This window comes from Candoia aspera, chromosome 3 (genome assembly GCF_035149785.1).
Source record: "Candoia aspera isolate rCanAsp1 chromosome 3, rCanAsp1.hap2, whole genome shotgun sequence".
NCBI lineage: Eukaryota > Metazoa > Chordata > Lepidosauria > Squamata > Boidae > Candoia > Candoia aspera.
Genome location: NC_086155.1, coordinates 83,745,459 through 83,773,252, shown reverse-complemented (window position 1 = coordinate 83,773,252; position 27,794 = coordinate 83,745,459). Strand labels below are relative to the sequence as shown.

The 27,794-nt window shown below is 41.7% G+C and overlaps 1 protein-coding gene across 1 annotated transcript; it reads right to left on the bottom strand.

The window, feature by feature from the left end:
- Positions 1 to 104: 104 nt before the first annotated feature.
- On the bottom strand, positions 105 to 27,794 carry EPHX4 (epoxide hydrolase 4). The gene is made up of 7 exons (XM_063298249.1): positions 27,145 to 27,794; positions 21,059 to 21,144; positions 15,040 to 15,197; positions 12,213 to 12,341; positions 9,756 to 9,859; positions 2,630 to 2,778; positions 105 to 1,668 (listed from the first exon to the last, which is right to left on the bottom strand). The coding sequence occupies exons 1-7, from the start codon at positions 27,340 to 27,342 to the stop codon at positions 1,437 to 1,439; spliced, it is 1,056 nt and encodes a 351-aa protein (XP_063154319.1). The 5' UTR covers positions 27,343 to 27,794; the 3' UTR covers positions 105 to 1,436.

The following is a 27,794-nucleotide window of genomic DNA, read 5'->3' as shown; positions in this document are numbered from 1 at the left end:
AAGGACTTTTGTCTATTGTCTAGCTCCGAAGACAGTGAGGATCAACTATTCAAAGGAAAACCACGGCAAGGCCGGTGAACTGCAAAAAATAGACACACAGAAGCTATTTTGAATACTTTTAATCTTGCATTTACAAGGTTTGGTGACTGAGCTTGTCTCTTGCTGTGATCCTATCTCTAAGAGGTGGAGGTAGCAAGGGTGGGAAAAGCTGTCAGCTATTGTTAGTTCCAACTGTAGTTTCAACTCGAGATTTCACAGCAACACCAGCAGAAAGATTAATGCCTCACTTTAGCTAAGAAGTCTTGAACTTCTTAGAGAATGAATTCATGAATATGTCCTCCATTATCTTAGAACTGAGCTATGTGATGGCCTAGCTACTCTCTGCATTAAGTTCCAAACAAGTTTTGAATGTTCTGAGAAAAACAGTACTTCAAAATTTGTTCTAGATATATACCATTGGAATTTAAATGTCTCTGAGTCTTTCATTATGTGTCATGTTTGTAGACCGGTCATAAAGATGTGTAGACACAACTAAAGGTCATCACACTTAGTTAAGACTTAGTTTCTAGAATATTCCATTTTAGACTTTTGGTCTTAATTGGTTATCTCAGGAAATCTTTCCATTTATTTTTAAAAATAAAAGACAAAAATGGTAGCAATAAATTAGAGAAGCTAGTAATTGTGATAGTGACCAAATAAACCTGTTAATTATTAATGGATTGGTAATGGTCCACCTCTTCTCTCATATATACAGAAATCTCACAATAAAAAGGAAGATACAGGGCACAATGCCAGTTGCAGTTTATTAGAACAAGACTAGGATACATAAGTCATGATTGCAGTTCTTCATTTTCTATTATAGTTTTTGAAATACTGTGTGCACACATTAGATTTTTAAAATTTATACCACTGCACAAGAATCAATTTATTATGATTATATCTGATTGATTTCCAGTGTGCCCCAACATTTTTAAACTTCTAAAATTATAAATAGATCAAAAGATCTGTTGACATTTTTAATGATAAAAATATAGTTAAAAAAATTCCAACCAGTAGAATGAAAATTGATCATCTTACCAATAATAATTTCTTTTATAACTGGTACCCCTGCATTGAGATAATTATAAATTCATAAAAGGCACCACACATCTTAAAGCAAGTAAGTAACCAAAACAAAGCAACCTTCTATGAGTTCCTTACTGTACAAGCACAAATATTTTAAGGCAAGTGTTTCATGTGCAAAATACACAATACAGTCAAAACGAACATTAACGTTACATAGTATTACACCACCCTGGTAAGAACATTGGCATCAATATATACAGTACATTGAAAACATTTTCTCTAGCATAGCTCAGTCTAACGTTTGCTGTTAATGTAGCCCTGATCACATTTAACTTTGATCTTTTAACATTTCAGTTGTGTTGTCAAAAGCGTCACTCTCTTTTTCTTGACTCTTCTTTTAGAAAAGTCCATATCAACTTGTTCACGATGTCAGGCTGATCTTGTTGGAGCCAATGGCTGGCTTCAGACAGAACAGTAAGTCGAAATTGATTTTTTACATAAATCCTTGTAATTTCTGCCATCTCAACCTCCATAAAAGGATCTTTTTCTCCCCATACCAACAGAGTAGGCATGGTGACTTCATGATGCTGCAGAGGCAGACAACTTTAAAAAGAAAATATTTTTTTAAAAATTATGAGGAAAAAGGGAAAAAGTTCAGTTTAGTTATAACTCACATTAATCACTCCAGTTGAAAGCATGGAAGAAAGTTTCCATCTGTAGCAAAAATGGATGCAGATGAGCACTTGCACACTCACAGTACTGTAAATTAAACAAATCCCTCCCCAGGGAACTAGTTAATGCATATGATAGATCTGGTTCAGGGACTTTGCATTTTAGAATTATTTAGTGTATGATCTGAAAATTATTTTTACTTTTAGCAGCAAGTGTTTTGGCCCTTAGTTGTATATGAAATCAGTAACATTAAGAAGATTCCATTAAGCTTCTATGGAATTTATAACACAATCCTATAAAGATTTGCTCAAAACACATGCACAATAATGTTCAATGCCTTATTAAAAAATATGGCAACTTTTAATATACAGGCAGTCCTCATTTAGTGTCTGCCTTGTACAGCGACCATTTGCAGTTACTTCAGTGATGAAAAAGTAACTTTACGACCATTCCTTGCATTTATGACCGTTGCAGATCTGTAAAGCAAAGGAAAACTGACATAAGATCATAAGCACAGTTGTGGTTTCACTTAGCGATCACTTCGCTTAATGACCAAGTTGCCAGTCCCAATTGTGGTCACTAAATGAGGATTACCTGTATGTCATAGCAGTGTTAATGACAGGATATGTAAATACACAAATATACTGATTGCTTGGAACTGACAGTGGAAGGGACTATCATACTTAGTTCAGACTTGTGAATTACCCACATGCACCGACTTGGCCACTGTGTGACACAGTATGCGGCACTAAAGGTCCATAGCACATGATTATGGCCTTTATTCGCTATTAATCTGTATCATCTACTGTAAATCCAGATAGCCCTGAAGGCAACAATGTAGTTATGAAAAATAACATGGAAGTATTAGCTTGATGCAATAAGAGGAACTGACCTGAAAAGATTTCGATAGTGATTAATAGGACCAGTTAGTGCTCCTGGTTGGGAAAATACATAAAGATAAGCTTGAATGTCTTCTGCTGTTAACCCACAGCTTTTCTTTCCAATTCTACTAGAATGGCTGTTAAAGAAGTTTTTTAACACCTGTATCGATATATAAGCAAATAAATAAAAGATATTAAAAGCTGCCCCAAATTAATAATGGTTGAGTGTTAATGCAATCAAAGTGTAACCACATAAGGGAAAGATATCAGCAGGTTCAACAGACTCTCAAGGTTTGCAGAAATATATTGGTTTTGAAAAAAAAAAAAAAAAACAAGGACATTTCTACCCAGCAGCTGATTTCAAGCCAAATCCTCAGAATTGCACTTGTGCTGCCTACAGGAGTCTTCAGCATTGGCTGCCATGGAATCTATGGTTGTCCAGTAGTGTTCTCTCCAGTTAGCCAGAGGGAGTTCAAATATTGTTTGCCCTCTCCACCTAATCTCATTTGTTTTGTTGTGAAGAAAAAAACCCATTGTGTAGAGGAAGGGCAAAACAGTCCCCTGGATCCACCAGGAGAGATGGGTGAGGAGGAACCAGGACAAAGCAAGAGTTCCTGCCAGTGGGAAAAAACCTGCCCTGCAGCTCCAGAGGAAATTGTCAAGGTTTTCTCAGTCAATACTAGAATTAGAAGCTTCACAGGCAGTTATTAAAGCTTCACATTAAAGCTCTTGTAAGTACAGGTAGTCCTCGGGTTATGACCACTCGTTCAGCGACTGTTCAAAGTTATGACGGTGCTAAACAAGGGGAATTTACAAGTAGTCCTTGGAGTTCTGGCTGTTGCAGCATCCCCATGGTCACATGATGGTGAGCCAGGCACTCGGTGCTTGGCTTACAATTACGTCGCAGTGAGTCGCGGTCACATAATCATGATTTCTGATGTTCCCTGCCAGCTTCCCACAAGCAAAGTCAATGGGGAAGTGTCACGTTCACCATTCCAATGTTGCCAGTACATCATAATGTTTCGCATGTCATTTGGCTGATGCGTGTTTCGTCTGGGAGGGGAGGAGGATTCCATCTCGTGGGATTGTTATATGTTAGCAGCTGGATTAGAATGTGTTTGGGTTATCTCGTGTGTTCAAGGTTCCTTTCCCAGGACATCAGCAGAAACGGTTACCAGCACCTGGGGGGGGAGTTTGCAACGGCAGGGCAAGGGGATGGATTACATTTGAGCCGAGAGTTTTTAGTTTGTATTTGGCGCGCTTTTACTCATTCTCAGCTTTCTCTGTATTTGCATACTATTCTTTAATAAATCAGATATCATTAAGTCCCTGCTTGTGAGTCTGAGTCTATTAGAGTAGGCAATCATTACATAAAGCTGAGAATCTAAAAATTTACCGTTAGCCCCTTTCCAGATTTATTTTGTGAGGGAGAAGTGCTAGCGATGAGCAAACCAAATCCCCAAACCACGGAAAGTGAGGAATCAAGCGAGGGGGAACCCGACTCCACAGTGATAAGAATGGAGAGGGTCCCTCCTCAAGAGCTTTCAGAAGTTCGAGAGGGGTCGAGTTCCAGCCTAAGAGAAGAGGAGGTTGGAGGTAAAAGAGCCCCTGAACCGACTGGTGAGTCGCCAGGCGAGCTGACCACATGGGATGAGACACAGGGATCCCTACCAGGGACGTCCAAAACGTCTTGGAAGCAGCGATACCCGAGTTCCCCAACTGTGGTAAGGCAAGAGGGAAAGGAGGATTCCCAAACCCCTGACCGTATAAGACTGGTGGAGGCCAAATTGGAGTCACTAGAATTTATGTTTTGAAAGATGTCCATGGACTGGGGTCCCCGGGAGAGGAGGAGAGAGGAGTCTAGTACTAGGCATTCGACTCCTTCTTTGACCCCAACTTCCCCGGAGGAAAGGAGTAGGACCCGGCACAGAGAGGGAGCAAGAGCGCCGAGGGTGAGGATTTCAAGGTCCCCTCCTCGAGAGCGGAGATCCCTGGGAGCTACACGAAAGCTCGACTGCCCAGCTGTGGCGAAGGGACCACCCAGAGTGGGGGTTAAGGACTTTACCATTAAATTTGATGGAGATCCAACTAAGCTATCGTTCTTCCTTACCAATGCAAGGAGTTATATGGATGAGTGGGAGCAGTTTTTCCGTTCAGAAAGAGCCAAGATTAATGCCATTGCCACTAGGCTCAAGGGGCGGGCAGCCAATTGGTATGTGCAGTTATGTCAATCGGATGCCCCTGAGCTGGAGGAGTTCGAAGAATTCCTGTGGGTGTTGAAACTACACTTTGAAGACCCGTTAGCTAAAGAAAGAGCAAAACGGGCACTGAGGGAGCTGTGCCAGGGGCCACGATCGGTGGCAGACTACGCTCTGGAATTTAAGGCTCTGGCTGGGAAGGTTGAGGATTGGTCCCAATCCACATTAATAGAACTTTTTAAGGACGGTCTGAATACGGAGGTCCTGAGGTGGTCGCTCGGCAGGGATGACCCAGATACCCTGTATGAATGGATACAGCTGGCAGGGAAGGCTGAGCATGCCCATGAGACCTTCGCTCACAGGAAGGTGATGAGATATGCTGGGCTCAGCAAGGGTTCCTGCACTGCTGCGCCCACTGGAAAGTCCGGTCAACGTGCCTGGGAAGAGGAGAGGGAGCGCCGCTATGTGAAAGGGCAATGCCTCCGATGTGGGAAGGAAGGTTACCGAGCGGCGGCGTGCCCGAAGGGAAAAACCGATGATCGTCTGGGGAAGCCATCGGGGAAATCTCCCTCTCTACCAGGAAAATGAAGGCAGCCATGGCTGAAACTGAAGTGGAGGAGATTCCTTACTTCGGGGGCGAGGGGGAGCCCGATCTACTCCAGCCGGCAGGAAACGCCAGCCACCTGCTTTAAAGAGCGCCTCAGGGCAGGTGGTGGAGGAGGGGCGCGAACGTATTTCGGTGAGTGGCAACTATCTCACACTGACCGTTAAAGTGAAATTAGGCTCCCGCACAAGAACCGTTGAAGTTTGGGCATTGATCGATTCAGGGTGTTCGCGTTGCTTGATGCACCCTGACGTGGTGGCTCCTTTGGAGTTGCCCAGCTTTCCACTACAACGTCCCATGATTTTCACCCAGCTGGATGGTTCTACGGCGGGGGGGAAGCCAGTCACCCATTTCACGGGCATGGTGGCGTTGCAAATGGGCAGCCACCGTGAGGGGCTGCTGTTTGTGGTGGCGCCTGTGGGGGGTCCCTTAGTCATTCTGGGGATTCCTTGGTTGGTCCAACAAAACCCATATATAAATTGGGTGCACAGGACTTTGACTTTTGGGGATGGTTTCTATCAAGCCCCTGGGGAGGACGACGCTCCGAAGGCTGCAGTGGGGAGGGCGACGGCAGCAACCTCGCATTTCGCTGTCACCCCACTGGAGGGCTTGCCGGAGCAATACCAAAGCTTTGCGGATGTGTTTGGTGAGAAGGAAGCAGACCAACTTCCACCTCATCGAAAAACTGACTGTGCGATAGAGTTGGTCCCTGATGCGCAACTGCCCAAACCAAAAATCCATGCCATGACGCAAAAGGAACTGGCGGCGTTGCGGGAGTTTGTGGACAAAAACTTGGCCAGGGGTTTTATTGAACCAGAAAATTCACCAGTGGGTGCCCCCGTCTTGTTTCGAGCGAAGAAGGATGGGACATTGAGACTTTGTACAGATTACCGTGGATTAAATGCGGTCTCGATATTAAACAAATATCCTCTGCTGATAATAAAAGACATGTTAGCACATCTGGCTAAGGGGAAAATCTTCTCTAAGCAGGATTTGAGGGAAGCCTATTTCCGTATCCGCATACGGGAGGGGGATGAATGGAAGACTGCTTTCAATTGTCCTCTGGGTTTTTTTCAGTACAAGGTTTTGCCTTTTGGGTTGGCGGGGGCACCAGGAGTGTTCATGCAATTGATCAATGAAGTGTTACATGAACATTTGTTCAAGGGTGTACTGGTCTATTTGGATGATGTTTTGATTTATACTGAAACGGAGGAGGAACATGAGCGCTTGGTGAAACAGGTGCTTAGCAAACTGAGAAAGGCTGAGCTTTATGCTAAACTTTCTAAGTGTGAATTTCATCAGACTCAGCTTGACTACCTGGGGTACAGGATCTCTGACAAGGGCATTGAAATGGATCCTGCGAAGATTCAAGCTATTTTGGGGTGGGAGCGCCCGCGTACCCGCAGGCAGCTCCAAAGTTTTCTTGGATTTTCCAACTATTACCTCCAATTTATCCAGGGGTTCGCAGAAATTGCATTGCCTCTCACTGATTTGTTATGTACGAAGGGGTTGGGGGACACACGCAAGGTGAAGAACCCGAGGGCATTACTCAATTGGACACCTGAATGCCAGTTGGCTTTCGACAAACTCAAAAGCCTGTTCACTGCTGAACCCATTCTTCAACACCCCGATCCCACTAAACCCTTTGTGGTTCAAGTGGATGCTTCCGATTTCTCAATTGGTGCGCTCTCGCTGCAAGCGGATGCTGGTAGTTGCCTGAAGCCCTGTGCGTATCTGTCCCGGAAACATTCCGAGACAGAAAGGCGATGGCATGTTTGGGAAAAAGAAGCTTTTGCAGTCAAGGCTGCTTTGGAGGCATGGCGCCACCTCTTAGAGGGGGCTAAATGTCCTTTTGAAGTTTGGACTGACCATAAAAATTTGGAAGCGCTCAGCACGCCCCGTAAGCTCAGTCCTAAGCAGATCCGCTGGGCTCAATTTTTCAGTCGCTTTGACTTTAAGTTGAAGTTCATTCCGGGCAAGAAAAACTTCCTGGCTGATGTGCTTTCCCGCCTGCCCCAGGATTCGGTCCAGGCACCTGACGTTGTAGGTACAGTGTGGACAGCACCCCAATTGGGGTTGCAAGCTGTCACACGCAGTCAGACTCGTGCACAGCTGCCCCCAGCGTCGGTTTCACCGGCTGGGGGAAGAACGCCAATTCCCTCGCAATTGAAACAAGTTTCTGCTAGAGCTGAAATCTGACACTTGGTTGCAAGCGAATAGAGACAATGTTACATTTGACAGAAGCTTCGCTTGGAAGCAAAACCGCCTCTATGTCCCTGACAGTTTGCGAAGGGAAATTTTGATTAGGTCTCATGATGATAAAGTGGCTGGTCATTTGTGGTTTGTCAAAACCTTACACCTGGTGCGCCACCAATTCTGGTGGCCCACATTGAGACGTGATGTAAAAAGTTATGTTGCTTCTTGTCCTGTCTGTGCCATGTCTAAACGGAAGGGGGGCAAACCGCAAGGGCTACTGCAGCCGGTGGCCAGCCCCTCCTGTCCTTGGGAGGAGGTTTCCATGGATTTCATTGTGGATTTTCCTCCTAGTCAGAGAAAGACTGTGATTTGGGTGGTGAAGGACTACTTTTCTAAGCAAGCCCATTTCATTCCATGTGCTTCCATTCCGTCTGCGCAGCAATTGGCCCGCCTTTTTCTAATCCACATCTACCGGATTCATGGGAGCCCCTCCCACTTGATCACGGACCGCGGAACACAGTTTACTTCCCAATTTTGGAGGGCATTTTTGAAGCTGGTGGGCACCAAGCAGGCGTTGTCCACTGTGTCGCATCCGGAGACTGACGGATCTACGGAGGCTCTTAATTCGACCCTGGAGCAATTTTTGCGGGCATTTGTCAACTATCAGCAGGACAATTGGGTTGATCTGCTGCCTTTTGCTGAGGTGGCTTATAACAACGCCATCCATCAGAGCACGGGGCACACCCCTTTCCGTACTGTGTTTGGCCGGGACTTTGTTCCCATTCCTGACTTGCCTCAACCCTCCACACAGCCCTGCTCTGCTTCTGATTGGGCTGCTCATCTGGCTGATTCGTGGCCAGTGATTCAACAGGCGTTGGCTGATGCCCAATCTGCCTATAACCTGCACGCCGATAAGCGACGAGCCCTTCAACCTGCTTTTAAAGTTGGTGATAAGGTCTACCTTTCCACCAAGTTCATTAAATTCCCTCAGCCCTCGAAGAAGTTGGCTCCTAAGTTTGTTGGTCCTTTTCCCATTGTGGGAGTTGTGAACCCTGTCACGTTTAAACTGGATTTGCCACACAATCTGAAACATTTACATCCTGTTTTTCATTGCAGCTTGCTCAAGCCTGTCAACCACTCCGATCATTGGTATCCGCAACCCCCACCTCCTGCTCCAATCATGATTGACGGACAGCAACATTTTGAGGTGAAGGAGGTCCTTGATTCTCGCAGACTTCGTGGCACCCTGCAGTACCTCATTCGGTGGAAACACGTTCCCCACCCTGAGTGGGTGTCTGCCTGTGATGTTCAATCTCCTGTTTTAGTTAGACGCTTTCATCTAGCTTATCCTATGAAACCTGCTCCTTAATATTTTTGGGGGGGCGGTATGTCATGTTCACCGTTCCAATGTTGCCAGTACATCGTAACGTTTCGCATGTCATTTGGCTGATGCGTGTTTCATCTGGGAGGGGAGGAGGATTCCATCTCGTGGGATTGTTATATGTTAGCATCTGGATTGGAATGTGTTTGGGTTATCTCGTGTGTTCAAGGTTCCCTTCCCAGGACATCAGCAGAAACGGTTACCAGCACCTGGGGGGGGGGGAGTTTGCAACGGCAGGGCGAGGGGAGGGATTACGTTTGAGCCGAGGGTTTTTAGTTTGTATTTGGCGTGCTTTTACTCATTCTCAGCTTTCTCTGTATTTGCATACTATTCTTTAATAAATCAGATATCATTAAGTCCCTGCTTGTGAGTCTGAGTCTATTAGAGTAGGCAATCATTACAGGAAGCCAGCAAGAAGTCAGAAGTTGCTCCCACTGCTTTTTTGCCCGCCTGCACTCTGGAGCGCCTGCCTGCAGCACCCCCACCTTCAGTGGGAGACTCATGTAGAACATACTGTAGTAATCTAGAGGACAGACTGAGTACAGGCTACTGAGTTTAATCTTACTTACTCTCAAATAAAAGAACAGCAAACTCAGCTTCTTGCGTATAATTCATACCCACATGCCACAAAAAGAATGTTTAATGTGTGCATTTTAACTTGAATATGCTAATGAATGTTAAATATTAAAAGCATACCTTTCATACCTGCATGTTTTTCCTTCAATAGTGCATGTAACCCATTCTTTATGCATACTCACCTTAAAATCATTTATTGTAAACGTAAGTTCAGGAAACCATGGCATTTGGAAGAAATAGTAGTTGGCAGATTTAATCATTTGTGATGGATGCCATAGAATGTATTCTTAAAAAGAAAAACATGAGTTAAAATGAGAATCGACTGTCTTTGTATTATGTTCAATTCTAATCATCTTTTATAACTAGGAGTTCTTAATGTGAACAGCTCAATTCTGTGCATATTTAACAAGATACAAATCCAATTATATTCAGTGCAGTTTATTCTTACTATTTCCAAGATTGCATCCCTGACTCATACATCAAATGCCTTTCTTCTTAGGGAAACAAGAGCTGAAATGTGCTTTAATTTAGCACACTGAGATCCTGTGCAGGACCTTTTTAAGGAACTGATAGTGAAGATAAAGGTGATGAGGAAATAGGAAGATCAAAAACGGTTGGGAGAGAAATATGAATTCTTATTTTGTTTAACCAATCTCAACTGCTGCCCAAATACCTCTCTCACAGGGAAGCATTGGAGAATTTTTTTCTGGAACATTTTTCCTTACATCCCCAAGCTGGATCTGTACCATTTTTGCACTCAATATTTATTTTGCTAACTGCTCATTATACCAAACTTGGTCCTGCTGTTCAGTTTTCAGAGTCATCCTGCTGAAGGATAGATGGACAGAGTCCCAAGTGCCTTTCCATAATTTGTTTTCAACATTACTGTATGTGGAGTTGGAAAAAAAAGTAAGAGATTGCAATTTCATCTGGAAAAGATTTGCCATTTGAGAGATAGGGAGATGTGTGACATACCACATCCCTCAGGAACTAAGTTCTATAGTTGGGTTCTATAGATATTCCTATGAATGGAAAAAGAATAGCTAAGAGGTCCAACATTTTAACCAGACTTCCCCAACTGGGAGACCCTTTCAGATACATGAGCTTCAAGTCCAGAATTTTTCAGACTGTGTCACCATGACTATGAATTTTGGAGCTGAAGATTACTGAAAGGCATCAAAGCTGGGAAAGACAGATTATGATAGCAAACTGGGAGAAGGAATGAGAAAACAGTAAACAATGAAGCCATGTAGATGATAGATGATTAGGATGATTAGATTTTTATCCCGCTTTTATTTATATATACATATAAATATAACACACACACACACACAGACACATACTCAATTCAAGGCAGCAAACATACCTAATACTCTTGTCTCCTATTTTCCCTACAACCACCACCCTGTGAGATCAGTGAGAACCCGAAGTTGGTGATAGGATTCACAGGCCCTAAAATAACTTTCCCTGATCTGGTGCCTTCTGGATGTGTTTGGGTGACAGTTCCCAAAATTCCCCATCAGTATTCTGGGAACTAGTCTTGGCACATCTGCAGGGAAGAACATTTTTCAGTGCATTTATACTCGCCCTCCCACACACATAGTTGAATATTTATACTGTACATATACACAAATACATAGCTACTAATCAGGAAGCCCATACGGGCTCACTATGCCACAGGCTTGTGTGGTGCAGAGTGGTAGGCAGCAGTACTGCAACCGAAACTCTCCCCATGACCCGAGTTCGATCCCAGCGGAAGCTGGGTTCTTGGGTAGCCAGCTCAAGTCGACTCAGCCTTCCATCCTTCTGAGCAGGGCCACAACTGGGGGGGGGGGCAAGTGGGGCATGTGCCCTGGGCACCATGCTGGGGGCTGCCAAAATGACTGCTGGGGGGGGGGTGCCAAAATGGGTGTGGAATCCATGTTTGCCCAGGTGACACAGACCCTAGTTGCGGGCCTGCTTCTGAGGTCGGTAAAATGAGTACCCGGCTTGCTGGGGAAGGTGACGACTGGGGAAGACAATGGCAAACCACCCCACTATAGTCTGCCAAGAAAAGGTTGCAAAAGTGGCATCCCCCCAAAGGGTCAGACATGACTCGGTGCTTGCACAGTAGACCTTTCACCTTTTTCACCAATCAGGAAGCAGCAAACATATTCTGAAGAAACTAAAGTATCATACATTTCTGTATCTTTTCCAGGTAGACAGGGTCTTTGTCAGTTTTTCAGAACATTCAAGCAATTATGGGAGAAAACAGTATGTACAGTACAAGTGTGTGCTCAGCCAGAGAAATTTTGCCAGGTTGCTGTTAGTAGTCCTGTTTATTTTGCTCCAGTTTGCTAAACCAAATAAATTCCTGTTTATGGTTGTGTTAGGACCAGGCAGATACAGCTTCAAATCCCTACACACCTCTGGACTAATGACTTTGACCCAGTCATTCTTCCAGCCCCCCAATTTAAGTGTAGGACATATATAAATGGTGATGGCCAAATACAAATTGCAATTTTTTTCAAAATATTTGTACTGCGCATCTTATGCTGCACATGAAAATGAATCTCACGTGTGTGTGTGTGTGTGTGTGTGTGTGTATGTATATGTGTATATATATATGAGAAATGCTGCAGCTTATCCTCTAAACTCACCTGTAAAAACAGAGGGATGTGGAAAATTAACAACGATAAGCTTTGTCACCATTTCTGGGTAACAAATAGCAACTAGCCAGGCAATCATTCCACCCCAGTCGTGACCAATCAGCACACACTTGCTGTATCCTGTTATTTAAAAATAGATTTTTGACAGATGTTTATCAACAGTTACACCCAAATAAATTATCACATCAAAGGAAATGACAGTGGATTTTGCAGTATACTTGCAAACAGTATCTCACATTTTTCCACCTTGGCAAATGATTTACAACACCAGTCTCAGGTGATCTATTAATAAACCTTTTCAAGAATTGTAGCTGACAACATAGCAAGAACAAGGTGGGAAATTTCAAGTAAGTTTTTTAATGTGCCTGAAATTTCTACTTCCTTCCTCTGCAGTCAGAGAATATTTATAATCCTGCTTTACCAGCAAGTTTTAAAAATGGTTTGCAAAAAAAAAAAAGTAGAAAAGATTGAAGTAATATTAATTAGATCCAAAAATTTACTCACATCTTATCAGATGTAACCCACTGATTTAATCATGATCTAATTCAGTAAGAAAAAAGTCTGTTTCAGATTATTCTTTGCATATTGGTTAAACAGTAATACAAATATGATCACTAAAGTATATTAATTTACAACGCACTGCAACATTTTATATTATTTGGGCAATTATATTTTGCCTAGTTTTTTATAGGACCTTGAATGTTATTAATTCAAGAAATAGTGCATGATAACTGTTTCAAGCTGAGGTGGTAGTACATTAAGACTACTTATGTCACCATTCCTTTCTTAGTCTGCCTCCAACTATCCTGTCCTATATTGTTTCTGTCCTGCCTCTGCTTTGCTTAGCTCAGTGCCACCACTCCTTAAGCACAGCTCAGTGATTTCGTTAGACCAACAGAAATGTGAACTTTCAAGTAGCAAAAATTGATAATTAGTCTGGATACAACTATTTTCATATGATTAAAAAAAATGCCCTTATTTGATTAAATGTATCAAAGTATGCCAGAGCCATTTATTTTATGGGGCTGTAAGTATAGTTCTGGCATGTTTGTGGTGATATTTAATTATAATTTTTTAAAAGAAATATATTTTAGTATTTTATTAATGACATTTTTTAAAAATCTGCAAAATTATTACCTACCATGGATTCAGGTCTGCTGACTTAACAGTTAAAGATATTAGGAATTACTCAGGCATTAAACGTGTGCCTTAAACTATTATTATCTCAGTAAAATGTTCTGTGTGTGTCAGTACACTGCATGTGCTTCTTAGCTGGTAGGTTGTGGGCAACAGTATGTTGGCTTCAACGATAGTCCTTAAATTAGGGACCCTCACTTGCATAAAATAGCATGAGCATACTGGGGTAAAACTGGACTTCGGTTGGACTTGTCGAATCCTGGTCAAAACATGTCAAAACTGACTACTACTTCTCTTAAAATTAAGAGGAAATTTTGCATGTGCACAAGTACAGTTAAGGCTGATAATCTAGTCTATACCTTACCTATCCTACTAAAATATTATTATGTGAAAATTTCAATTGACCAAAGCAGATTATGGGTGGCAGAGGTCCCTAAGCCTCAAATGATCAATAGGAGCTGGGCAAATCCCAGCCCTTGGCCATGTCATCAGCAACAATATCAATGAAGCATTGTAGATCACGTATATGGCAAGATATATATCAGGAGGAGGAGGAAAACATTACTTTAAATGCAGAACAGCTAAATATCAAATTAAGTTGCCTCTGTGGTAGGCTAGGAATAAATCAAAGGTAACCATGCAAATACGACTTTTAAAAAGAGCAGGCCATCTCCACGCCATGGTTAGCAGCATGTGAAGACGAACCTTTATTTTTTTTTAGCCTTAGTTGGTTTCCTTATGTTTTCTCGTATTTCCTGCCCTCAAACAACTATTTCTCACTCTTTTTCTGTACTTTTTATAATGTTGCTTATCCTGAAAGAAAATAACATGATGGGCATGTATTTGTGTACCAACTGAACATTACCATAATTGTAGAATTTGGAGAAATGTTCCAGGTTACATTTTATTGGGTGGGAGGAATTGTCATGGGTAGTTTGATAGCTGTGTAGCAAGCATATCAGAACAGTCATATCACACTAAACTTACGATTTACTAAGTATATGAATGTGCCCACTGAGAATGCTATCCTAAAGTGAGATTGCACTAAATTAGATTTTAACCCTAAATAAATGTAATTATTGTGTTACAGGTATTTTCCCTTATCTGCATTCCAATTAGCAAATGCATTCCAACTCTTTTTGTTTTTGGCTAAAAAGAGATTAATTTGCATAAAATATGACCTTTGTGGGGGGGAGGCTTCATCCAGCAGAACTTCCCCATAGTGGGAAGAGGTAATGAGGGGATATTTGCCTATTCCTCTTTTTCCCTCAGCCCAAAGTGCTAAAGCCAGAAGACAGCAAATCGCAAGGAAAATAAAATTGTCCACCTCTTCAGTCTGCATCAGGATTATCTAGTTCACAGCATGAGTGGTTCTCTTCCATGAAGCTCTGGAGCTCTCTTGTCTGGAAGGACCATTCCACACCCATTAAAGCATTGGCATGTGAGCACTGGATGTATAAAATCAGTTAAATGGCCAAACAACCCTCAGATTTTAAAAACAGAAAAAAAGAAACAAAAAATTGTGTGAACTAAACTTACAGTGAGAAAACAATATATGCTATATACGTGCACATCAACAATCACCTTGAAAAGGACTTTGTTAAAGGAAATATATTATCATCTAGCTACTCTCTTTTCCAGGATTATTATAAATTGGGCAGCATGGCTGCTATTCACATACCAAGAGACTCCAAGATATCCTTTATATCTGTAATCAGACAATCTAGTTTGTAATTCTCTCGGTGGGCAGGAGCATCTGTTTCTCCATAACCTCTCAAATCCAAGGCCACAACTCGATATTCACTCTTGAATTCTCGCATCTGATGTCGCCAAGAGTACCTAGTAAAGAAGAAGAAAGTTTTGCTTCATAATATTTATAAGCTGTTCTGACTGCCTTTGCAAAAACAATTCATACAGGAAGCACAATATGAAACAATAAAAGTGAAGACAATAGGAATATTTGCACTAGTAAATGAGATTTAGAAGATATAAAACCCCAGTAAGGTCAAAGACAACGGGACGCGGTGGCGCTGCGGGTTAAACCGCTGAGCTGCCGATCGGAAGGTCGGCGGTTCGAAACCGCGCGGCGGGGTGAGCTCCCGTTGCTAGTCCCAGCTCCTGCTCACCTAGCAGTTCAAAAACATGCAAATGTGAGTAGATTAATTGGTACCGCTTCGGCGGGAAGGTAACAGCGTTCCGTGAGTCATGCTGGCCACATGACCCGGAAGTGTCCTATGGACGCCAGCTCCAAGGCTTAGAAACGGAGATGAGCACCACCCCCTAGAGTCGGACACGACTGGACTTTACGTCAAGGGAAACCTTTACCTTTACCTAAGATCAAAGACAAAATCGAACTGTAGATACCTGAATTACTTGATGCTTTTCACGAATGATTGTCACTCATGTTTAGCTGAATGTGATGAAATAATGGTTCATTTCATACATAAACTACACCAAAATTTTAAAACTATGTCTTGTTGAATAAATCACCATGACCTGATTATGCACAACATTAATCCATTAATTCTAATATCTAAAAATTTCTCTCTAGCTTGCGATGCATACATATTCCTAATTGGAACAGCAGAGAGAAACATCCTGAAACCAATTTGGTGACAAAAAAGAGAACTTTTAAGTTGATCAAAGCAGCTTTCACAGGGCTTTTATTTATTTTTATTTATTTTAGCAGGGTTGGTTGATCTAGCACTAAGTGCAGATGTACTTCCCTGGATACAAAATAAATATTACAACGATGCAGTATTTAATCATCCAACAGACATTACTTCATTCTGGCAGTTTTAACACTGTCATTGAAGGCTCAGGTACAATGGTTCACCTTCCAGTCACTTTTGTGTAATTCCATAGTCAGACGTAATTAAGGGAGATGTATTCAGCTAGAATTGTTACTCCTTTTGAAGGAGATCCTTTGTAGACTAGTAGTTCCCTATCCACAAACTATTCTCATGAAATCTCTGAGAATAAATATAGGAAGAGGACTAAGTGCTGAGATATTAATGGCTTTTAGTAGCCCTGGGCATCTTGAGACAGCCATAAGATGCAAAGACAGCTGTCTTCTTTATCTTTCTTCTTTTCAAAACCAACAACAATGCATAGAAAGGAAATATCTGGGCCAGAAAAATTAGGCCACAAGAGCATTCTGTTGGGAAAAGGATTATTTTTCAGAAGGAAAACAAAAGACAGAGTAACATATTCACACACTGCAATCAATGTGAAACAAATTAACTTCAGCACAAATCTTCTGAGATTTTATTAATATTTATTCAACCTTACTCAGTCGATATCAGCTGCCCATTAACAATGAAGGCAATTACTGACTGAATGTTATGGAAAAACCTCCTAGCAGTCGGAGTGAAATCAATCACCCAGAAAAGAACTCCTTTTTACTGTGTGGGTTCAGTTGGAGACTGATTTGATTTTTGGACTGAATCTAAATGCCTCAGTGTACTGTGCCCTTCCAATTCTATGAAGATCAGCAGTTGGAGGGTTTCTATCACCTGTATACTTGGGGAAAACTCTTATTACACAACAGAAAATCTAATGAGAAATGAATTGCAAAAACAAAAGGTCAATGCATTACATAATTATTTATTTGCAATATTTATTAACTACTTAATGCATTGTCGGAAGTCAGTTTGGGAAAGAGGCCATAATTTATTATGATTGGGTAACATGGAAAGAAAGAGTCAGTTTGGTGTAGTGGTGAAGGCACCAGGGTAGAAAGCGGGAGACCGTGAGTTCTAGTCCTGCTTTAGGCACAAAACCATCTGGGTGACCTTGAGCTAGTCCCTCTCTCTCAGCCCTGAGGAGGAGGAAAGGAGAAACCACGTCTGAAATCTTGTTAAGAAATGCAGAGTCCAGGCAGTCACCAGGAGTCTACACTGACTTGAAGGCACACACAACATGGAAAGATTAAAACAATTCTCACAGGTGATAAATACAGTATGTGCAATAAATGCTATTGTGTTTAATAATAGTTGACATCAGGCTTTTACAATTAGGTGCCTCTAGATATTTTTGGCTAAAGCTTCCATAATCCCCAGCCAGCATGGCCTAGTGAGAGATATGCAATACCCAGAAAACACTGTTGTTTAACTCTGATTTACATACAGTATACCTATACCTATATCTGACTGATACTAAGTTCATTGGTGCATTTAGCTCTTTGCAGCTGTCTAATTTTACCATTAGTGGTAACCAAATTCAAGGCAATAGTCTTTCCTATCTCTGGGCTCTTTTGTGTGCAAACTATGATTTCAGTGTCTTTCATCTGCATAGTGTAACGGTTGCCTATTCTAGAACACCATCAGACTCATGAGCAGGATCACAAAGATATCTGATTTATTTAAGAATAGTATGCAGGATCACAAAGAAAGCTGAGAATGAAAAAAGCGCGCCAAATGCAAACTAAAAACCCTCAGTGCAACTGAGATCCCTCCCCCCGTAGAATCTTCCCAAGCTCACAATCCCAGGTGCTCCTAACGGCTCCTGATGGTCCGTGGGAAAAGTCCTTGAACAGAGCACATAACCCAAACACATTCCATTGAAATGAACATAGATACAGAGCTTGGCACAAGGTTTCACAGCAGCTCCCTCCCAAACAGAAACGCGCATCAGCACCATGGCATGTGAAACGTTATGATGTACAGTGCACACTGAAACAGTGAACATGACACATAGCAGTTTACTGAAATCCAGTATTAAGGAATACAAGTGCAAAGGGGAGAGAGAAAGAATAACACCTATCTTTATAGATATGGTAACTGCATGGAGATTATTCATATGCAAAACATAAAATGTATATTTAGCATTTTATTGGAAGTACAGGGGATCTGGGATTCTAAAGATGATCTCTATGTTTAGGAATCTTCACAATGATCTTCTCCAACATTTGTACTATGGGACAAAACTGATTTGAAAACCTATCTTTCTGGGTAGGTACATTCCCAAATGGATTAAACGAAGAACATAATAATTGCTTATCAGAATCCATTGTCAATGAATTACTATACATAATTTAGAATTGGATTGAACAATTTTTTTTTAATTTTTTGGGCAAGGCAGGCAGGCAGGCAAAGTAGTAATGTAATGGCCTAATTGGAAGAAAAATGATTTGCTGTCAAAAGTTTGGCAGTATAATCACAATTAAACAGGCTATAGGAGTAGCACAGATAAAAAAGGTTCCTTTATATATACAAATATATAAGAAATCTGCAAATCATCTTGCCTATCTCTCACAATTTGCTTAATTTTCTGTATATAATATTGTACCCTAAGGATAGTACTGGGTAGCGTATATTCCTCTATACTCATGCAATGTATGGAATAGTTTATGCAAAACTCTTTGTTACAGGATAAATAACTATTATTTCTTATTTATCACACTGGTAAATTCAGAATATCCTATCCCAATCTCTTGACTAGCTAAAATCTATTTATATTTAACAAGAGGACAACATCCCACATACCACCCACAGATGTTCTTTATACTCGCATTGCATCATGCAACAGCCCAAGAAATCCTAAGCCCATGAGTGGAAGATGTAGCCAGGCTGATGAACTTTGGGATTTCTGGCACCTTCCTAGCCACAGTAGATCCACTCTGAAGATGTGACTGGAATCTGATTCTGCTCTTTGTGTGGTTATAGATTCATATTCTAGCAAATGCTGGACACTTGAGGGAACACATAATTTATGTGTTCAAATAGTTATTCTCTTGGTTACCATGGTGAATAGAAGAACATTCTAGAAATATCCTTTAGAAATGTCTTGGTTTTCTCAAGGAGAAATTGTTGTACTATGAATACCCAAGGGTGTTATTTCCGGAAATCAACTGATGCCCAATATTAGCATCTTGTACATCAGCATATTATCAATATATTTGTCAGTGCAAAGCTTGATATACAGCAGACAAATTTATACTGAAGTCGTATGTTTTTCCCAGTGGCATGACCACTGCTGGAAATCCAAATGCCATATAGTAAGCTACTTGCCTTAAGTCTCAGTCTGGATCAAACATAAACAGCATCAGAAAAATTTCCAAAAAATGGGGTTCCCCCAGACACACCCAGGTCTGAGAAACATTCTCCCCAGCAAGATACTGAGAAACTGAGCCAAGAGCTTTCTCTCAGCCTGGTTTTATTCTTTCATTTGTTTATGTATCTAAAATAGTTCCATGCTGGCTTTCATCTCATCAAAAATTCATACCCTAATGCAAATGTAAGTATAAGGCAGTAAAGCAATATTCAAATATAGATGTCAAGAGAATTCTTGAGGAAGAATATTCCATAATGGAGGCACACCAGTGGAAAACTCCCCCTTCTTTGGAACTGAATAACATACTTCTAACTTGGGGCCCTCCTAGAGAAGGGCCTCAGCTGATGATCCTAATGTATCACCTACATAAGTACTGCTAAGACACCTCATATTAGAACTGTGCATATCCTCCAAAAGACTTGTTTCAGGAGCAGTGTGACTGCTTTGGAATTGCTCTTGATTATTCCCATGGAGCTGCAGGTTTTTTTCACAGTGAAGTCAGGTGGTTGAGTATGTGCATATGTCTAGAGACAGTGAGAAGCAGCTTCCAAAGGAGCATGTGAGCCTGGGAAAAGACACCGTTGCTTTAAAAGTTCAGAATAAGTTGCTTCATGCAGGCTCCCACAGATTCTGAAGCACCTGTTTTTGAAGGATTTGCACAACCCTACTCCCTATATAGGGACGCGGTGGCGCTGCGGGTTAAACCACTGAGCTGTCGATCGGAAGGTCGGCGGTTCGAAACCGCGCGGCGGGGTGAGCTCCCGTTGCTCGTCCCAGCTTCTGCACACCAAGCAGTTCAAAAACATGCAAATGTGAGTAGATTAATTGGTACCGCTTCGGCGGGAAGGTAACGGCGTTCCGTGAGTCATGCTGGCCACATGACCCGGAAGTGTCCTATGGACAACGCCGGCTCCAAGGCTTTGAAACGGAGATGAGCACCGCCCCCTAGAGTCGGACACGACTGGACTTTACGTCAAGGGAAACCCTTACCCTTACCTTACTTCCTATGTGTTACATATGAACTGAGCTTAGGACTAATTCTATTGCTCTCTTTGTATGTATATTATAGGATATTTATAAGCAACAATAAGCAGCTAATATTTATCTTCACATCTTCTCCACGCTTGCTGGTTATTTAGCTTGCCCTAAATTTAGAACATGGGCTTCTAAATCATTTTACATACACAGGTTGCTGTTGCGTAACTAATTTGATTCTAAAAATGAAGAATTTCTTCCAGCATTATATCCTCTTAAGAGGTAATTATTTCATCTTGTAATTTCAGTAATGGGAACTTCTAAACAAAATCTAGTAACTGCACAAATACTGTGTTTTTAGCAGAAGTATTTTATGTTGTGATTTCCCTATGATTACTGTATGTCCTTTTAACTTTATAAATTATTTTAATATTGTCAGTACAAAGGTGTGCTGAAACAACATAACAGTGCTATTTATATTAATGGTGTGACTAGAGGCATTTCATGCCATTAATTTGGTTAGATAAACAGCAGTGGGGTGGGCGGGTGTTGTTTTTCAGTTATTCAATGGAGCAGGACCCTCAGTTGAAAATAGGATTATTGATCCAATAGATAAAAGTAGAAATGCAAGTCATATCAATTAGAGTAAAGAAAGGAACCAGGGAGTTTACCAGAATTCTGGAAAGCCATGAAGAAGCAGCATAAGAGGTTTACCCCTCTCTCCAGCAGCTACATAGTGGAATCTCAACCCAGAATCCTGAAAATGGAAGAGAAGACAGGTTATGATTTAACATTTATAGTCTATATTCATGGACAAAGGAAAAAAAAGCTAGATTTGCACTACGAGTAATCAAGTAGCACACAAATGGACCGAGCCTTTCCTGCATCATTAAGACTATAAATGTACTTTTTTTTCCTGGTTCTCAGTCGTGTGTGTGTGTGTGTGTTTAGTCTGGGCTGCACTATCTGGTATTAATTTATTGTTACTCTAAGCAGGTACATTCTTAAACGATTTACTGATTCTCCCCTTTCATGTACATGATAGCTCATACAGATGCAAATGCACATAGATATTTATAATACAGAGAACACTGGAGTGACATAGCTGTCTCTACCGCATCTTGGGTAGTTACTAGTTTACCACAGGTACTAGTTTAATGAGCACTAGTGCTAGTCCCACAACTAGGCTCTTGTAGAAATGCATCAAAGTACCTCCAGAGAGTGGAGGAGAGGAGCAGAAGCCCGTTCCAGGGTTGACTGCTTTATTGTGACTTTGTACCAATGAAATAATCAGATTAAAGGAACTGGTTTAAATAGAAATGGCAGATTGCAAAAGCAGTATGTGAAAAAGAGAGCTAATTGGTACGAATAGCAATATTTTGCAAACACTGCCCTCTAGCATTCTGTAAAGATGATTCTGCAAAATTAAATGCATCTGTGATTAAGTATTCAGTAGGATGCTGCAAAAGCAACAGTCATTGTACTGGCCTCCCAAAGGCAACAAAAAGGTTTGTGGCACCAAAAAGACTGACATATTTCCTATAGAATCAGGGTTTTGTGGGTTGTCACTTATTTCACCAGAAATTTGGTTATTCTGGCTTGTATACCCCATCCTTACATCTGCTCATCTACACATATGCACCCTTATTTATTTTACAGCATTTACAAACCGCCTCAATGTGTGACTCTGAGCAGCATGCAGGTGCAAACCAATATCCAAAATTTCCCCAAAGTTCAAATAATACAATAATGAATATCAACACATGATTGCACACTGGAAGAGGGAATAGGGATTAAGGGGAAGAAAACAGCATTCCGTCAATGAAATTCAGCAGTAAAATGGCCACATTTCAGCAGCATGATTTTGTGCTGTTTTTGAGGGTTTGCAGGATTTTAAGGATAAAAATAGTGGTACTTTGCCTCACAAATGCCTCCTACTCCCCTTTCCACCCTTATTTTAGAGAGGGGGAAAAGTCCCACAAAAATGGTGTTACTGAAAATCAGCCATTTTGTGATCAAATATAACCTTGGGATGCCAGGGGACTGCAAATGAGGTTCTTAGTGTGTTTTATAAACCACTGTGGACTTAGGCTGGGGAAATCCTAGTTTAAGTCTCCACTCAGCCATGGTGCTCATGGGTTTACTTTGGGCCAGTTTCTTTCTTAGACCCATCCTTCTCACAGGGTTGTTGGGGGGAAAAGAATGGGGGAGGTTCTCATACAATTTGCCTTGAGCTTCCACAGGGAAGGCAGGATCTAAATGCCATGCATGCATGCATGCATAAATAAATAAAATCTTGGTTACATAAACCACCGCTTAACATGAGATCCGAATCCATTCGACGTGTATTTGTTACCACATAAATGCAAGGTTGTCTGCCACGCTGTCAGGCGCCTGACCCAAAGCACCCAGAACAAACAAACGAGGAGGACCAAGCAAAATGGAGGCAACACCACTCCCAAAATCCAACTGATCTGACACCTCCCAGAAAACCTCCAATCACCAATCTACTTCCCTACAAATACTACAAGGCAAACTCTCCTTCTGAACTATTGCACCGAGGAAGCCTCGCAGAAACATCGGCTGAAACATCTGCAGAAAACTTGTTGGTACTGGTTGCCTGAAGAACCTGACAAGGTAAGTACAGTGAACCTGGGTTACTACTCCAAAATTGTTTTGTGAATTGCTGCTGTTAATAAGAGTTACCATGGCCTCTATATGCCGAAGTTCATTTCTCCCAATGTCACTGTTTCAATCAGGGTAACATTCCAGGTACAGCATCTGATGAAGTGAGCTGTAGACCACCAGCAGTTATGCCATAATAAATATGTGGAGAAACCTTGATGGAACACCCCAGTTGGGGAGAGGAGATCCCCATTTCTCCTGAACGTCCATTGAATCGCAAATGACATCATTTGCAGCTATTTATGTCCTTTGCATAGTGACATCATGATGGGAGTTACCCAGTTACACTACATTGACCGGAAGGATATAATTGGCATCATTTGTGCAATGGTGTCATTACGCAAGGGATATCAATAGCTATGAATGATGAGAGCTTAATGTAAAATCAAGGTAAATTGAGCTACCTCATCCGGACTTCTTCAGATGCATCTGTCCATTATTTCAGGGGGATGTCAGGACAGAAATGTAGTCCATTTCATCAAAGGTCCCTTGAAATCAAAGTGTCACTACGTTAAGATACCACAATCTGCTGCCGTGGACAAACACAACAGCTTCTCTGGATGCTTTTTATGGGCCATAGAGATGCTCAATGAGCTGCTGCCTCAGTCAGCTTGCACATTATTTTTCATACTCTTTCAGTTCAAACAAACAAACAAGCTCGCTGCTGATAAGGCACCAACCAGGCACTGTGGATTCTTGTCTATTAACAACTATCTTAAGAGCTTCTACTCATTTCATGCTAACATCAGAACATCAGAGGAGGAGAACAACTAAGACATTAAGGGCCTGGAAGGAAAATGTTATATGGAACAATTGGAAGCTTAGGATATGTTTAGCTTGGAAAAGAAAAAAAACTGCAAGAGATTTGATAGCTTTCTTCAAATATTTGAAGAACAGTCACATGGAACACAGAACAAAAAACAATAGGTTTACGTAACAGGTAAGTTGATTTTGATTGGACATCAGAAAAAGTTCCTAATGGTAAGAGCTGATCAGCAATGGAACAAATTGCTTGGGATTGGGAAACACTCCTGTGCTGGAGACATGGACAGCTGTCTGTCAGGGATGCTATAGTAGTGAATTCCTGCACTGGCAGGGATTGGACTAATGATTTCCAAAATCCCTTACCTTCTGTGACTCTATGAAATTCTTCTCAACAGTTAAGTGTAAGGAGACTATTTCAGCCAACTGGCCACACCATGTGGCAGTAGATGCAGTTGAGTGGTTGGCTTCTGATGGTTCACGTCTACTCTCTGTCGTGTCCACAGATGATTCTGTATATTTTTTGAAAGGGATTTACCTTGTATTTAAAAAGCTAACTAAAAAGATAAACGTACAAAGACATATTGAAAAGGCACTATTTCTTTTAATCTAGAACTTTTCTGACTGCAAGGGCTGCACTAAAACATCACCATGCAAGTTGTTTTATGTAGGATGTTGCACTTAGAATAAGTGACATGACCCACTGCTGTAAAACTACCACTGTAATAAACCCAATTTTTCAGTTGCTTGAAAAAGATGTTAAATGAAAATAATTTTTTGTTCAGGGGTTCAGACCAGCTTTCTGTGGTTTTATAGTCTTCATAGAAATCTAAAATATATAGCCTTTCCATATAGAAATTTTCTCTTTAGTGACTGATAGTCTCTATGACTTTATATCCATTTTTATTAAGGGCTCTTACACTGAATTCACTAGGAGGTTGGATGTCTAGTGCAATTAGATGTATTTGCAGTGCCTTATTTTTTAAATCACATACTGTTTTATTATATATTGCTAATTTATTTGCTCAGAAGAAATTTAACAATATTAGAGAAGCAGTTAAGCACATTGGTACAGTGCTCACTTTTGGTGGTTTTTTAGGTTGAATAATTAGTGTGCAAGGTATTTAACAGGTGGTCATTGCTGCTGCAATTAAGCTTTTACTGAAAACTGCACACAAAACTACCCACTCAACATTTACCAGACACATGTGATGGGAAACAACTCAGCCCTGCTTGCAGGCTTGTCCTTGGCATCTACTGATTGTTGCAGGGAACAGAATCCTGAACAAGGTATCTGTCCTGATCCAATAAGGGTTCTTCAAATGGCCTGTCATTTCAGCAACTTCTTTAGTCCTAAGGTGCCAAAGAAATTGTCACAAAAAAATGCAAGTGATAAAAGTTTTTTAGAAGTGGTAGAAAAAGCAAGGGATGGGGGAAGTGACAAACAGTCCTCAAATAAGACCAGATGTGGCCAACTGTCCTTAAGGCTACTGTTTTGACTCAGTCTGAAGATGGAGATGCCTCTTGAATTGATTACTGGTAGCCAACTAATCACAGAAAGCAGATTATACTGTATAACGCAGAACAAAGAAATGACTGATTCCCCCATTTCTGAAAACTAAAAGGCTGTAACTCTGATCTGTCTCTTTTCCTGAGGCAGTCACATATATAATTTTAAATAATGATTGAAAGGAATCCTTGAAAACATTCAGCCTGAAAAAGCCATGCTTTATGTAGCTCATTCCATTCTAAAGCCATTAGCACACAATATACATCAATGATTAACTCAGCTCAGTTTGCTGGGTTTAAATGAGACACAGAAGCACTGACTAAGTATACAACTGGAATTGCATAACACACTAAAATAAAATGTAGTTGGCCAGTTTGTAATGCTGTGTGTCATGCCGACTCAGCCACACAAGTACTGTAGCATGGAAGATAGAATCCTACTTCTGGAACCTGATTATCTCTATCTGCCAACTACTGTTAGTCTTTTACAGTTTATGACTGTATATAACAAATAGGCCAGATCATATCATTTCTATGTTCTACTGCAGCTCCTAGGGAAAAGCTATTGTGATTAGACTTTTTTAAACATGAAATGATGTTGTTGATTGGATATATGATGTTGACAATATGATGATGCTGATGGGGTAATGACAGTGGTTAATGATTTTCCTATTATCTGTGAGTGGAGATGGGAAGTAATCATCGTCACCTAACTTCATCAGTATCTGAGCTGATGACACTAGCATGGGTAGTTTTAGTGTGTTTAGAAGAGATGTTGCTAGTGAAGCTGTGTGGGATTACAAAACAAGACAAAGTAAAGGTGACCTTTGACTTAAGCATTGTAATGAGCTTCCTAAAATTTAGCCAGAGATTATGTGACTTCAGCTCTCTATGTGCTGGAAAAATGTAATCAATGGCAAGCAGAAGAATTAACCACACCAGTTTTCATTAAAAAAACAACACACCTTTCTTACATATTATAAATGGACAATATTGTACTACAACTCAGCCCATATAGTGAGAGGCAAATTCTGCATTAGTTCTTTAATCAGGTCCTAAGACTAGTTACAAAGTACCTCTGGAAAAGCTGCATAAATATATTTGCAAATCATCTCAACTTCCTTGAATACCTTGCTTAAGTCCTTTGGTGGGCTAAATTCCCTTTAAAAGAAAGAAAGAGAGAGAGAGAGAGAGAGAGAAAGAAAAGAAAGAAAAAGACATTTTAACCAATGAAAAACAGAACACCAGCCAGACTATTTGCATGTCTAGTTTCCCTACAAATGCTGAAGGGGTCATTCTGGTGAGCTATGGAAAGTCTCTGGTTTCAGCTCATCAAAACCAGGCACAGGTGAATACAGTAGTCATGCAGTCCATAAAACCTACGAGAGAACCCAACATTTCGGTGCGTTCCCGCTGCTGGATTCATACACGGATTGCTGTCTGCAGCCTCGTGGCCCAACCTTTCTTCTCCCTCCCCCAGGATTTTCGCCATGCATGTAATGGGAGAGATTCTTAACACACGCGCAGCACACATCAGTCCATGACAGAGCGAACTCTCCTCTCCTCCATTCATTGGTTGTTTGCAGCCTACCTTCCGTGCTGATTTTTTTTAGCGGCAGCGAAAGAGCTGGGAGACAAGGAACGAAGGAGAAGGCAAAAAACGCAGCGCAGCAGCCTCTGGTCACGCTCTGCCTAGCTCTTGCGTTGGAGAAAGTGGAGATCAAGACTGTCCATTTGCCTTTACAAGCAAAAGTCGGGTTCCCTCCAGAAAGCCTATTATAATTATTGCTGTTGTTATTACCTTGATCCTGACATAGCAGTGAGTGCCCAGGGAGGGGTCACTGAGACATCCCGGCGGGTTCTCTCGGATTAGCCACTGGAAGGTCTTGCCTGGCCTGGTGCCGAGGCTCCACAAAAGTTTCAGCAGCTCGATGCAGGCGCAAAGACCACAGTAGCTGTACACCAGAGCCCAGAAGAGGAGAGCCCTGATCCTCACCATGAGCCTGTCGGAGATGCACAGCAAGGGAAAGAAGAAGTCAGGGCGCGCGCGCGCTCTCGTCCTCCAGCAGCAGCGGCGATAAGCCTTCGCTCCCCCTTCAGTGATCTCAAGATGGGGTCTGCCAGCGAGAGGGCAGCGCGTGGGAAGCAGAAATCAATAGCATCATCGCGGCGGCGGCCGAAGGAAAGGAGACGCGCAGACCGTACAAGCTGGAAGGGAGGGGAAGGGGAGCGGGGGAGACAAACCGAGAAGCAACCACGTCTGCCGCACTCGCGAGCCCGCTGCACCGTGGCAGCTCGGCAGCCTCCGGGGAAATGCTCGGGCCGCGTCGGCGTGGTCACCTTGAGGATTCGCGCGCGAGCTGCTCCTGATCCGAAGCGGGCGCCGATTTCGAGCGAATGCAAAACTCTTGCACGCACCAATCGCCTCTCCCTCTTATTCTGCGAGATAAC

Bases quoted from the DNA above. Each gene is read 5' to 3' on its own strand.
- EPHX4 (XM_063298249.1), bottom strand. From the start codon at position 27,342: ATGGTGAGGATCAGGGCTCTCCTCTTCTGGGCTCTGGTGTACAGCTAC. The intron at 21,145-27,144 runs GTAATAACAACA...TTCCATTTTCAG, and splicing joins ACTGCTATGTCAGGATCAAG to GATTCTGGGTTGAGATTCCA. The intron at 12,342-15,039 runs GTATGTGAATAG...TTTAAATAACAG, and splicing joins GGATATCTTGGAGTCTCTTG to GATACAGCAAGTGTGTGCTG.